The sequence below is a fragment of the Nansenia antarctica genome (assembly GCF_963989245.1).
Source record: "Nansenia antarctica genome assembly, chromosome: 10".
Taxonomy (NCBI): Eukaryota; Metazoa; Chordata; class Actinopteri; order Argentiniformes; family Microstomatidae; genus Nansenia; species Nansenia antarctica.
Genome location: NC_137680.1, coordinates 4,953,346 through 4,967,884, shown reverse-complemented (window position 1 = coordinate 4,967,884; position 14,539 = coordinate 4,953,346). Strand labels below are relative to the sequence as shown.

The 14,539-nt window shown below is 43.5% G+C and overlaps 1 protein-coding gene across 1 annotated transcript in view; it reads left to right on the top strand.

Annotated features, from left to right (window-relative positions):
* Positions 1 to 14,061, top strand: part of iffo1b (intermediate filament family orphan 1b) — a gene marked incomplete at both ends in the record, with an annotated part of 39,003 nt that extends 24,942 nt beyond the window's left edge. The window contains 6 exons of the mRNA XM_080540539.1: positions 4,182 to 4,457; positions 6,417 to 6,692; positions 8,652 to 8,927; positions 10,883 to 11,158; positions 13,116 to 13,391; positions 14,051 to 14,061. Of these exons, the coding sequence (XP_080396665.1) occupies positions 4,182 to 4,457; positions 6,417 to 6,692; positions 8,652 to 8,927; positions 10,883 to 11,158; positions 13,116 to 13,391; positions 14,051 to 14,061 (1,391 nt within the window). The remainder of the gene's footprint in view (positions 1 to 4,181; positions 4,458 to 6,416; positions 6,693 to 8,651; positions 8,928 to 10,882; positions 11,159 to 13,115; positions 13,392 to 14,050) is intronic.
* Positions 14,062 to 14,539: the final 478 nt, after the last annotated feature.

Genomic DNA, 14,539 nt, shown 5'->3' with positions numbered 1-14,539 from the left:
TCGTTGCCAATTTGGACGTTGACAGTTGGAGGAAAACTTATGAAAAGGGTGTAAATACTCCACATATACCACAACAGTCCATTCACACAGACACACACACAGACACACACACACACACACACACACAAACACACACACACACACACACACACACACACACACACACACACTCACCACTCATAGAGCAGCCATTGCAATCTTTGCAATTCATATGCTCATTGTAGTTGTCCTGGTAGTAACCCTCCAAGCAGTTGGAGCACTTGGTTGGACTGTCCTTGGTGCAGCGACTGAGCATTTTCTGACCTGTAAGGGACACCAGAATAAAATCTAAGCCTACTGAAAACATACTCCGATAAGACTCAGAAAGAAAGTCTCATTTGATAATGTTATGGCTTACCTGGTGGACACTTGTCACAGCACTGTGGTACATTGTCTACCTGGTACTGTGTACCTCTGTCGCATGTGAGAGATGTGAGGACAAAAGAGAAGAGTGATAGAAAGAGAACTAGAGAAATGAATGAATGAATCCACCTGAGGAACTGCATCTGACAGGAGGGAGGAAGGAGACAGAAACAGTCAATTATATATCAGGTGCTTTACTGTAACCAAAGACCTCTGTTAAGTATGACCTATTGATTTAGATGAGGCATCATTCATGTACTATTCAGTTCATCTCAGAAGGATGACGAGGTTTGACGATGTGTCATTTTCACCTCATACTGGAAGTCATTGCTTGAACCGATCGAGACATCGAATGAAACCAAGTCTGCGCTAGGTGCTTGAGTGGTGGACTGACTTACTGTAACACAGCTAGTCATAAAAAGAGCCAACAAGAGCTACCAAAACATTCACAAAAGACCACATTGTTACTGTAGTAGAGAGATCATAAGAAACCTCCCTGCTTGACCCAAGATGACATGGTATTGTTCAGCTTTGAAGCTTATAATAGAAGAATATGTTCCACAGTATTGTACTGTTGTACAGTACTATAGCAGGGCTTGTCACTGGCAATGAGAGACGTAACTCACATGGATATTACAACAACCAGAACAGACGAGCCAGAGCAACTGTAAACTCACAAATCCAGGAGGCACCTTAAGATTACCGTCTTATTGGCTATCGAGAGACGGACGAACGCAAACTTGAAAAACACATGTTGCTAATAAAAAATGATCAGTCCCTCTTTGTTCCCCTCAAACAACATTTACATTGCATTTTTGGCATTTAGCAGACGCCTTATTCCAAAGCGACTTACAATCAATACATTTGAATACTAAGCAAGGGAATCATCAATCCACCAGTCGTAGCAGGAAGAGTAATCCAGCTCAGGCCCGGGGCCACTGATAGGACAAAAAACCTTCTCCTATCACTTACTTCTAAACCTATTTATTTATTTATTTTTATACTGGAGAAACAGAGAAACAGTACAAGGGGGGCAAGCCCAAGCCCAAGCCCAAGACTCTATCCAACAACTCTAACAAAAGACTTCATGGCCAGTTGATTTTTATAGAGAAGTAGAGAGTGTTGTGACTTACCTTTGGTTCAATGAGAGTGTGACGATGAACGAGGCAGAGGTAGATGTGATCAGGACCCCAACTGTCTGACTGAGTGTGACTGACTGAGAAGGGTATCTAAGTGTCTGCTGCAGGGGATTATTCATAAATGTCAAAATGTCATGACTCATAAGGAAACCTTTGTCATTCTCCATATCTCTTTTATCTCTCTCTCTCTCTCTCTCTCTCTGACGACCCTCCTAACCGTCTGTGCCGCTCTAAACCATAAGCCTGCCCTCGTCCTCCCCCCTTTCTTTCCACTTTCCACATTTTGTCAAAAATAACAGATTTTAGGTTCCAAAACAATCTAGCAGACTAGACTAGACTCTCTCTCTCACTCTCTCTTACTCTGCCGCATGATTAACTGATTTAGTATGAGGTTTAGGTAATGTACCACATTCTAGTCATTCTGACCCGTTATTTTCTTCTACTGAAAGCTGCCTCACTTAAATCAGCTGTATTTAGATCAAACTGGAAGATAACTTTCTTTTGAAAACCGCATGTGTGTGAGTGTGTGAGTGCGTGCATGTGTGTGAAAGCTTGTGTGTGTGTGTGTGTGTGTGTGTGTGTGTATATATGTGTGTGTGTGTGTGTGTATGTGTGTGAGTGTGTGTGTGTGCGAGTGTGTGTGTGTGTATGAGTGTGTGTGTGTGTGTGTGTGTGTGTGTGTGTGTGTATTACTCAAACCCATCAGCAGTCTCTGCCAGTCAGTTAGTCGTCACATGGTTTCATTGGCATTTTGGTCAGCTCCTTCTCAGCCCGACCTTCATTTTCACAGAAGCCAGGCCACATCACACGTGTGTGAACCATCATCGCTAGTGAGCGAGCAGCAGACAGGGACCACCCTCTCCACACTTCTCACCTCCTGCTGTGGGCTATGAGCAAGCACCTCTCATACAGTGTACACAGATTACTGTCGCAGTGAGAAATGACTGATGCTCACTCTCAGTCACAATGACCCAAGACAAAGATCTCAGTTGAACTGTAATTTTCAATAATTTAATTTGGCCATTTAGCAGACACTTTTAATCCAAAGCGATTTACAATTACGAATTACAGGGACATTCCGCCTGGAGTAACTGAGGGCTAAGTGCCTTACTCAAGGGCACACTAGTAGTGGTGTGGTTTCAGGCGGGAATTGAACCCACAACCTTCCGATCACAAGTCCATCTCACTATCCACTAGACCACCACTACCCACTGTCATGTGAGGTAGCCTGCCATGTAATCCAAAAAAGGTTTTCAAAAGGTGCCCCTGGCCTAGAGGGACAAATACCCTTTTTTTCCCCCTAAGAGTGTCCTGTACAACAACATTTCTCATAGGTGAAGAACCGTTAAGAAGTGTTTTTTTAAGATCCCGTAACAATATACATTGCAGGTCGATCTGCACATTAATATTATGTCGTATAGGCCTATAATGGAACTAATGAGAACTCAGGCAACAGCTCAACAATGTATTTGACACACTACATAAAACGTATGTGTTTCATCTTGATGAATAAACTCTTCCACAATGGCCTCAATTGTGTACCTTAGGGCTCGGCTTGTGTGAAATTTGACAGGGCAATGTCATGTCACTCAATCTCGGATTGCCCCGTTTGTGACTCTGATGAAAATCAACCTCTATCCACTAATGTAGGCTGTTTCTATCCATCCAGTGGTAGGACTATACTGTACATTTCCTACCCTAGGAGAACCAGACGGATCGAACGATTGTTCAGGGAAACAGTGAAAGTTGCGGAAAGTTGAAAGAGGACAAATCAGTAGGCTATAGTTGTAGGCCACTAAAGGCAGTGTGTGTGTGTGTGTGTGTGTGTGTGTGTGTGTGTGTGTGTGTGTGTGTGTGAAGTCTTGTCTTGACAAGGATGTGGTTTCTGCAGAAAGGAAGTACTTCTGACTGCTCTGCTGAGCAATAGGATAAACAAAGGTGAAATAATAACGCATCATAGATCTACAGAATCTAGATATCTGCACTCCTCTCGGCCTTGCAGATTTGATGTATTTTATCTCACATCAATGTAATGAAATGAAATGCAGTCAATGAAAAAAAAAAACATTGAGACCACCACACTCACAGACTGAGTTAAATTAAAATGGGGTCTGCCGTCTCGTTGCATCTGCGATCAGGCAAGGGTGGTAATCATGACGTTAGAATTATAAGGTTCCATCTCCATTTTTGTCCAAATTGAGTTTTTTACATAATCTGATCCATTAGGTGTTTATTAACGCCTGTGTGGTGTTATTTTTAAAATGTTGACATTTTTGAGTTAGTAATTAATAAAATACAAAGGTTCCATCTCACAGAACATAATGGAATGTAAAAACTTTGACGCTCAATATCTCTGAACTGCCCTAAACGGAGATAGAACCTTCTCATTCTAAACGGAGATAGAACCTTCTCATTCTAAACGGAGATAGAACCTTATCATTCTAAACGGAGATAGAACCTTCTCATTCTAAACGGAGATAGAACCTTCTCATTCTAAACGGAGATAGAACCTTCTCATTCTAAACGGAGATAGAACCTTATCCCCTCAACAATCCATCCTTCTCCAATTCCCCTCCACCCTCTCCATCTCCCATCCCAACCTCCCATCCCTCCCTCCCATCCCATCCTTCCCCCCCACAGTCAAAGAGGAGTCCAACACCATATTCTTGCGTGAGGACTTCCACATCATGATCCCGTCCCTGGTTGTGGAGGTCACGTACCAGAAGAGCTCTCCGCCTGGGGCGCCCGAGGTGCCCCTGATGAGGGGCGGCGTTGTGGTGAGCGAGAGGGCCAAACTCAACCGCCAGCTCAGTCACCTGGTCCTCGCCAACGTGACCGAGGCAGATGAGGGCGTCTACATGGTGAAGAGCGGCGAGGCGTCCGGCGATGTCCGACGCATCACGCTCATCGTCAGAGGTATCGGGTGTCCTTCCTTCCCCCTTTCAAGAAGATGCACCAAGCATAAAATGCCTTGTGATACTGTGTTAACTGTAATGTTAGACAGACAAGACAGACAGACAGTCTGCGAGGGCCAGTAGTGCTGGTAGATGAGATACATTATACTGTGTACATCAGTGGAGGCTCCTCCATAGAGGTGGAGGAGGCCAGGCCTCCCCAATAATTTGAGAGAAGAGAGAGAGATTTAAAAAAGCAATAATTATATTTATTTTATTTATTTATTTAACAAAAAACATATATATATATTAATATTATTTCCGTTTTGTTCATAAATCTGAAGTTTTCCATGGCTAAAACCCAATATTGCAATTGTAAAGCACCTACAGGCCAGAATCCCTATCCGTTTGTATTGAGGGAGGCCAGGCCTCCCCCAGGAAAGTGGTTTCTCATAGAAGTCAATGTAATGCCATTTTTTTCATGGCAATGTGATTGGCCAAATCACTGAAAATGGGTGGGCAGAGGAGGCTGGGCCTCACCATGCATTGAGTCCAGGGCTGAAAGATTGACATTTTGTTCGTCCAATCACATGAAGTCATTTTGAGAATTCGCCAGTCACTTCAGTCAAAGAAACACTCGCCATAGTGGCTACGAGTGTCCTATCAACCTGTCCTTTGCAGGACACGTCTAGAACACCCATGGCCATTATCCCTGACAATAATAGCTCATTTGGCCAAATACTTTTGCTTAAAATGACCTCGGAAGTCGGCGAGATTCTGGCGCGATTTATACATCGAATAGGTAGACAACTTTTAGGATTTATTGAACAGTTTTATTTTTAATGTAGTCGATTTCGTTTTATTACAAGTCAATTTAATATTCTTCTATAAGAACAGGGAACATTCCATCGCGAGAGAAGCGAGCAAGCAGAAAGACATTTGGCCTCCTCAACTCTGGAAGTCACCAGCCTCCACTGGTGTACAATACATGCAGTATGTAGTGGTGGGCTAATGGTTAGTGGATTGGACTCGCATCAGAAGGTCGTGAGTTCAAATCCCGCCTGAGACCACCCTATTTTGCCCTTGAGTAAGGCACTTAGCCCTCAATTACTCCAGGGGGAATGTCCCTGTAATTCGTAATTGTAAACCGTTTTGGATTAAAAGCGTCTGCTAAATGGCAAAAATTAAAAATTAAAAAATTAAATCTGTTCAATCCAGGAGACCATTCAGGTGTTGTATGTAAATGAATGTACAACATCAGAAGATAATCTTTATATGGGTCACACCACCAGTATATTGTGTCTCTGTGTACCTTCGCTAATGCTACCTGCCCGTGTCAGTTTAGAAAGCAATGCTCTCAGTTGATCTGTTCATCCCATGGTTTATTAATGCTGTCACTTAGGCTAGCGGGCTTAAGCGCTTTACGACTACTAAACGTGATGCATGCTCTGGAGACAGTTTTTGGCCAGCGACCTCGCTCTGTGTCCTACAACAGTACGTTAGAATTATAAGGTTCTATCTCCATTTTTGTCAAAATTGAGTTTTTTACATAATCTGATCCATTGGGTGTTTATTAATGCCTGTGTGGTGTTGTTTTAAAAATGTTGACATTTTTGAGTTAGTAATTCATAAAATACAAAGGTTCCATCTCACAAAACATAATGGAATGTAAAAACTTTGACGCTCAATATCTCTGAAGTACCCTAAACGGAGATAGAACCTTATCATTCTAAACGGAGATAGAACCTTCTCATTCTAAACGGAGATAAAACCTTATCATTCTAAACGGAGATAGAACCTTCTCATTCTAAACGGAGATAGAACCTTCTCATTCTAAACGGAGATAGAACCTTCTCATTCTAAACGGAGATAGAACCTTATCCCCTCAACAATCCATCCTTCTCCAATTCCCCTCCACCCTCTCCATCTCCCATCCCAACCTCCCATCCCTCCCTCCCATCCCATCCTTCCCCCCCCACAGTCAAAGAGGAGTCCAACACCATATTCTTGCGTGAGGACTTCCACATCATGATCCCGTCCCTGGTTGTGGAGGTCACGTACCAGAAGAGCTCTCCGCCTGGGGCGCCCGAGGTGCCCCTGATGAGGGGCGGCGTTGTGGTGAGCGAGAGGGCCAAACTCAACCGCCAGCTCAGTCACCTGGTCCTCGCCAACGTGACCGAGGCAGATGAGGGCGTCTACATGGTGAAGAGCGGCGAGGCGTCCGGCGATGTCCGACGCATCACGCTCATCGTCAGAGGTATCGGGTGTCCTTCCTTCCCCCTTTCAAGAAGATGCACCAAGCATAAAATGCCTTGTGATACTGTGTTAACTGTAATGTTAGACAGACAAGACAGACAGACAGTCTGCGAGGGCCAGTAGTGCTGGTAGATGAGATACATTATACTGTGTACATCAGTGGAGGCTCCTCCATAGAGGTGGAGGAGGCCTGGCCTCCCCAATAATTTGAGAGAAGAGAGAGAGATTTAAAAAAGCAATAATTATATTTATTTTATTTATTTATTTAACAAAAAACATATATATATATTAATATTATTTCCGTTTTGTTCATAAATCTGAAGTTTTCCATGGCTAAAACCCAATATTGCAATTGTAAAGCACCTACAGGCCAGAATCCCTATCCGTTTGTATTGAGGGAGGCCAGGCCTCCCCCAGGAAAGTGGTTTCTCATAGAAGTCAATGTAATGCCATTTTTTTCATGGCAATGTGATTGGCCAAATCACTGAAAATGGGTGGGCAGAGGAGGCCGGGCCTCACCATGCATTGAGTCCAGGGCTGAAAGATTGACATTTTGTTCGTCCAATCACATGAAGCCATTTTGAGAATTCGCCAGTCACTTCAGTCAAAGAAACACTCGCCATAGTGGCTACGAGTGTCCTATCAACCTGTCCTTTGCAGGACACGTCTAGAACACCCATGGCCATTATCCCTGACAATAATAGCTCATTTGGCCAAATACTTTTGCTTAAAATGACCTCGGAAGTCGGCGAGATTCTGGCGCGATTTATACATCGAATAGGTAGACAACTTTTAGGATTTATTGAACAGTTTTATTTTTAATGTAGTCGATTTCGTTTTATTACAAGTCAATTTAATATTCTTCTATAAGAACAGGGAACATTCCATCGCGAGAGAAGCGAGCAAGCAGAAAGACATTTGGCCTCCTCAACTCTGGAAGTCACCAGCCTCCACTGGTGTACAATGCATGCAGTATGTAGTGGTGGGCTAATGGTTAGTGGATTGGACTCGCATCAGAAGGTCGTGAGTTCAAATCCCGCCTGAGACTACCCTATTTTGCCCTTTGAGTAAGGCACTTAGCCCTCAATTACTCCAGGGGGAATGTCCCTGTAATTCGTAATTGTAAACCGTTTTGGATTAAAAGCGTCTGCTAAATGGCAAAAATTAAAAATTAAAAAATTAAATCTGTTCAATCCAGGAGACCATTCAGGTGTTGTATGTAAATGAATGTACAACATCAGAAGATAATCTTTATATGGGTCACACCACCAGTATATTGTGTCTCTGTGTACCTTCGCTAATGCTACCTGCCCGTGTCAGTTTAGAAAGCAATGCTCTCAGTTGATCTGTTCATCCCATGGTTTATTAATGCTGTCACTTAGGCTAGCGGGCTTAAGCGCTTTACGACTACTAAACGTGATGCATGCTCTGGAGACAGTTTTTGGCCAGCGACCTCGCTCTGTGTCCTACAACAGTACGTTAGAATTATAAGGTTCTATCTCCATTTTTGTCAAAATTGAGTTTTTTACATAATCTGATCCATTGGGTGTTTATTAATGCCTGTGTGGTGTTGTTTTAAAAATGTTGACATTTTTGAGTTAGTAATTCATAAAATACAAAGGTTCCATCTCACAAAACATAATGGAATGTAAAAACTTTGACGCTCAATATCTCTGAAGTACCCTAAACGGAGATAGAACCTTATCATTCTAAACGGAGATAGAACCTTCTCATTCTAAACGGAGATAGAACCTTATCATTCTAAACGGAGATAGAACCTTCTCATTCTAAACGGAGATAGAACCTTCTCATTCTAAACGGAGATAGAACCTTCTCATTCTAAACGGAGATAGAACCTTATCCCCTCAACAATCCATCCTTCTCCAATTCCCCTCCACCCTCTCCATCTCCCATCCCAACCTCCCATCCCTCCCTCCCATCCCATCCTTCCCCCCCACAGTCAAAGAGGAGTCCAACACCATATTCTTGCGTGAGGACTTCCACATCATGATCCCGTCCCTGGTTGTGGAGGTCACGTACCAGAAGAGCTCTCCGCCTGGGGCGCCCGAGGTGCCCCTGATGAGGGGCGGCGTTGTGGTGAGCGAGAGGGCCAAACTCAACCGCCAGCTCAGTCACCTGGTCCTCGCCAACGTGACCGAGGCAGATGAGGGCGTCTACATGGTGAAGAGCGGCGAGGCGTCCGGCGATGTCCGACGCATCACGCTCATCGTCAGAGGTATCGGGTGTCCTTCCTTCCCCCTTTCAAGAAGATGCACCAAGCATAAAATGCCTTGTGATACTGTGTTAACTGTAATGTTAGACAGACAAGACAGACAGACAGTCTGCGAGGGCCAGTAGTGCTGGTAGATGAGATACATTATACTGTGTACATCAGTGGAGGCTCCTCCATAGAGGTGGAGGAGGCCTGGCCTCCCCAATAATTTGAGAGAAGAGAGAGAGATTTAAAAAAGCAATAATTATATTTATTTTATTTATTTATTTAACAAAAAACATATATATATATTAATATTATTTCCGTTTTGTTCATAAATCTGAAGTTTTCCATGGCTAAAACCCAATATTGCAATTGTAAAGCACCTACAGGCCAGAATCCCTATCCGTTTGTATTGAGGGAGGCCAGGCCTCCCCCAGGAAAGTGGTTTCTCATAGAAGTCAATGTAATGCCATTTTTTTCATGGCAATGTGATTGGCCAAATCACTGAAAATGGGTGGGCAGAGGAGGCCGGGCCTCACCATGCATTGAGTCCAGGGCTGAAAGATTGACATTTTGTTCGTCCAATCACATGAAGCCATTTTGAGAATTCGCCAGTCACTTCAGTCAAAGAAACACTCGCCATAGTGGCTACGAGTGTCCTATCAACCTGTCCTTTGCAGGACACGTCTAGAACACCCATGGCCATTATCCCTGACAATAATAGCTCATTTGGCCAAATACTTTTGCTTAAAATGACCTCGGAAGTCGGCGAGATTCTGGCGCGATTTATACATCGAATAGGTAGACAACTTTTAGGATTTATTGAACAGTTTTATTTTTAATGTAGTCGATTTCGTTTTATTACAAGTCAATTTAATATTCTTCTATAAGAACAGGGAACATTCCATCGCGAGAGAAGCGAGCAAGCAGAAAGACATTTGGCCTCCTCAACTTAAAACTGCTTAAAATGACCTCGGAAGTCGGCGAGATAGTGGTGGGCTAATGGTTAGTGGATTGGACTCGCATCAGAAGGTCGTGAGTTCAAATCCCGCCTGAGACCACCCTATTTTGCCCTTGAGTAAGGCACTTAGCCCTCAATTACTCCAGGGGGAATGTCCCTGTAATTCGTAATTGTAAATCGTTTTGGATTAAAAGCGTCTGCTAAATGGCAAAAATTAAAAATTAAAAAATTAAATGTGTTCAATCCAGGAGACCATTCAGGTGTTGTATGTAAATGAATGTACAACATCAGAAGATAATCTTTGTATGGGTCACCACACACCACCAGTATATTGTGTCTCTGTGTACCTTCGCTAATGCTACCTGCCCGTGTCAGTTTAGAAAGCAATGCTCTCAGTTGATCTGTTCATCCCATGGTTTATTAATGCTGTCACTTAGGCTAGCGGGCTTAAGCGCTTTACGACTACTAAACGTGATGCATGCTCTGGAGACAGTTTTTGGCCAGCGACCTCGCTCTGTGTCCTACAACAGTACGTTAGAATTATAAGGTTCTATCTCCATTTTTGTCAAAATTGAGTTTTTTACATAATCTGATCCATTGGGTGTTTATTAATGCCTGTGTGGTGTTGTTTTAAAAATGTTGACATTTTTGAGTTAGAAATTCATAAAATACAAAGGTTCCGTCTCACAAAACATAATGGAATGTAAAAACTTTGACGCTCAATATCTCTGAAGTACCCTAAACGGAGATAGAACCTTATCATTCTAAACGGAGATAGAACCTTCTCATTCTAAACGGAGATAGAACCTTATCATTCTAAACGGAGATAGAACCTTCTCATTCTAAACGGAGATAGAACCTTCTCATTCTAAACGGAGATAGAACCTTCTCATTCTAAACGGAGATAGAACCTTATCCCCTCAACAATCCATCCTTCTCCAATTCCCCTCCACCCTCTCCATCTCCCATCCCAACCTCCCATCCCTCCCTCCCATCCCATCCTTCCCCCCCACAGTCAAAGAGGAGTCCAACACCATATTCTTGCGTGAGGACTTCCACATCATGATCCCGTCCCTGGTTGTGGAGGTCACGTACCAGAAGAGCTCTCCGCCTGGGGCGCCCGAGGTGCCCCTGATGAGGGGCGGCGTTGTGGTGAGCGAGAGGGCCAAACTCAACCGCCAGCTCAGTCACCTGGTCCTCGCCAACGTGACCGAGGCAGATGAGGGCGTCTACATGGTGAAGAGCGGCGAGGCGTCCGGCGATGTCCGACGCATCACGCTCATCGTCAGAGGTATCGGGTGTCCTTCCTTCCCCCTTTCAAGAAGATGCACCAAGCATAAAATGCCTTGTGATACTGTGTTAACTGTAATGTTAGACAGACAAGACAGACAGACAGTCTGCGAGGGCCAGTAGTGCTGGTAGATGAGATACATTATACTGTGTACATCAGTGGAGGCTCCTCCATAGAGGTGGAGGAGGCCTGGCCTCCCCAATAATTTGAGAGAAGAGAGAGAGATTTAAAAAAGCAATAATTATATTTATTTTATTTATTTATTTAACAAAAAACATATATATATATTAATATTATTTCCGTTTTGTTCATAAATCTGAAGTTTTCCATGGCTAAAACCCAATATTGCAATTGTAAAGCACCTACAGGCCAGAATCCCTATCCGTTTGTATTGAGGGAGGCCAGGCCTCCCCAGGAAAGTGGTTTCTCATAGAAGTCAATGTAATGCCATTTTTTTCATGGCAATGTGATTGGCCAAATCACTGAAAATGGGTGGGCAGAGGAGGCCGGGCCTCACCATGCATTGAGTCCAGGGCTGAAAGATTGACATTTTGTTCGTCCAATCACATGAAGCCATTTTGAGAATTCGCCAGTCACTTCAGTCAAAGAAACACTCGCCATAGTGGCTACGAGTGTCCTATCAACCTGTCCTTTGCAGGACACGTCTAGAACACCCATGGCCATTATCCCTGACAATAATAGCTCATTTGGCCAAATACTTTTGCTTAAAATGACCTCGGAAGTCGGCGAGATTCTGGCGCGATTTATACATCGAATAGGTAGACAACTTTTAGGATTTATTGAACAGTTTTATTTTTAATGTAGTCGATTTCGTTTTATTACAAGTCAATTTAATATTCTTCTATAAGAACAGGGAACATTCCATCGCGAGAGAAGCGAGCAAGCAGAAAGACATTTGGCCTCCTCAACTCTGGAAGTCACCAGCCTCCACTGGTGTACAATACATGAAGTATGTAGTGGTGGGCTAATGGTTAGTGGATTGGACTCGCATCAGAAGGTCGTGAGTTCAAATCCCGCCTGAGACCACCCTATTTTGCCCTTGAGTAAGGCACTTAGCCCTCAATTACTCCAGGGGGAATGTCCCTGTAATTCGTAATTGTAAACCGTTTTGGATTAAAAGCGTCTGCTAAATGGCAAAAATTAAAAATTAAAAAATTAAATCTGTTCAATCCAGGAGACCATTCAGGTGTTGTATGTAAATGAATGTACAACATCAGAAGATAATCTTTATATGGGTCACACCACCAGTATATTGTGTCTCTGTGTACCTTCGCTAATGCTACCTGCCCGTGTCAGTTTAGAAAGCAATGCTCTCAGTTGATCTGTTCATCCCATGGTTTATTAATGCTGTCACTTAGGCTAGCGGGCTTAAGCGCTTTACGACTACTAAACGTGATGCATGCTCTGGAGACAGTTTTTGGCCAGCGACCTCGCTCTGTGTCCTACAACAGTACGTTAGAATTATAAGGTTCTATCTCCATTTTTGTCAAAATTGAGTTTTTTACATAATCTGATCCATTGGGTGTTTATTAATGCCTGTGTGGTGTTGTTTTAAAAATGTTGACATTTTTGAGTTAGTAATTCATAAAATACAAAGGTTCCATCTCACAAAACATAATGGAATGTAAAAACTTTGACGCTCAATATCTCTGAAGTACCCTAAACGGAGATAGAACCTTATCATTCTAAACGGAGATAGAACCTTCTCATTCTAAACGGAGATAAAACCTTATCATTCTAAACGGAGATAGAACCTTCTCATTCTAAACGGAGATAGAACCTTCTCATTCTAAACGGAGATAGAACCTTCTCATTCTAAACGGAGATAGAACCTTATCCCCTCAACAATCCATCCTTCTCCAATTCCCCTCCACCCTCTCCATCTCCCATCCCAACCTCCCATCCCTCCCTCCCATCCCATCCTTCCCCCCCACAGTCAAAGAGGAGTCCAACACCATATTCTTGCGTGAGGACTTCCACATCATGATCCCGTCCCTGGTTGTGGAGGTCACGTACCAGAAGAGCTCTCCGCCTGGGGCGCCCGAGGTGCCCCTGATGAGGGGCGGCGTTGTGGTGAGCGAGAGGGCCAAACTCAACCGCCAGCTCAGTCACCTGGTCCTCGCCAACGTGACCGAGGCAGATGAGGGCGTCTACATGGTGAAGAGCGGCGAGGCGTCCGGCGATGTCCGACGCATCACGCTCATCGTCAGAGGTATCGGGTGTCCTTCCTTCCCCCTTTCAAGAAGATGCACCAAGCATAAAATGCCTTGTGATACTGTGTTAACTGTAATGTTAGACAGACAAGACAGACAGACAGTCTGCGAGGGCCAGTAGTGCTGGTAGATGAGATACATTATACTGTGTACATCAGTGGAGGCTCCTCCATAGAGGTGGAGGAGGCCTGGCCTCCCCAATAATTTGAGAGAAGAGAGAGAGATTTAAAAAAGCAATAATTATATTTATTTTATTTATTTATTTAACAAAAAACATATATATATATTAATATTATTTCCGTTTTGTTCATAAATCTGAAGTTTTCCATGGCTAAAACCCAATATTGCAATTGTAAAGCACCTACAGGCCAGAATCCCTATCCGTTTGTATTGAGGGAGGCCAGGCCTCCCCCAGGAAAGTGGTTTCTCATAGAAGTCAATGTAATGCCATTTTTTTCATGGCAATGTGATTGGCCAAATCACTGAAAATGGGTGGGCAGAGGAGGCCGGGCCTCACCATGCATTGAGTCCAGGGCTGAAAGATTGACATTTTGTTCGTCCAATCACATGAAGCCATTTTGAGAATTCGCCAGTCACTTCAGTCAAAGAAACACTCGCCATAGTGGCTACGAGTGTCCTATCAACCTGTCCTTTGCAGGACACGTCTAGAACACCCATGGCCATTATCCCTGACAATAATAGCTCATTTGGCCAAATACTTTTGCTTAAAATGACCTCGGAAGTCGGCGAGATTCTGGCGCGATTTATACATCGAATAGGTAGACAACTTTTAGGATTTATTGAACAGTTTTATTTTTAATGTAGTCGATTTCGTTTTATTACAAGTCAATTTAATATTCTTCTATAAGAACAGGGAACATTCCATCGCGAGAGAAGCGAGCAAGCAGAAAGACATTTGGCCTCCTCAACTTAAAACTGCTTAAAATGACCTCGGAAGTCGGCGAGATAGTGGTGGGCTAATGGTTAGTGGATTGGACTCGCATCAGAAGGTCGTGAGTTCAAATCCCGCCTGAGACCACCCTATTTTGCCCTTGAGTAAGGCACTTAGCCCTCAATTACTCCAGGGGGAATGTCCCTGTAATTCGTAATTGTAAATCGTTTTGGATTAAAAGCGTCTGCTAAATGG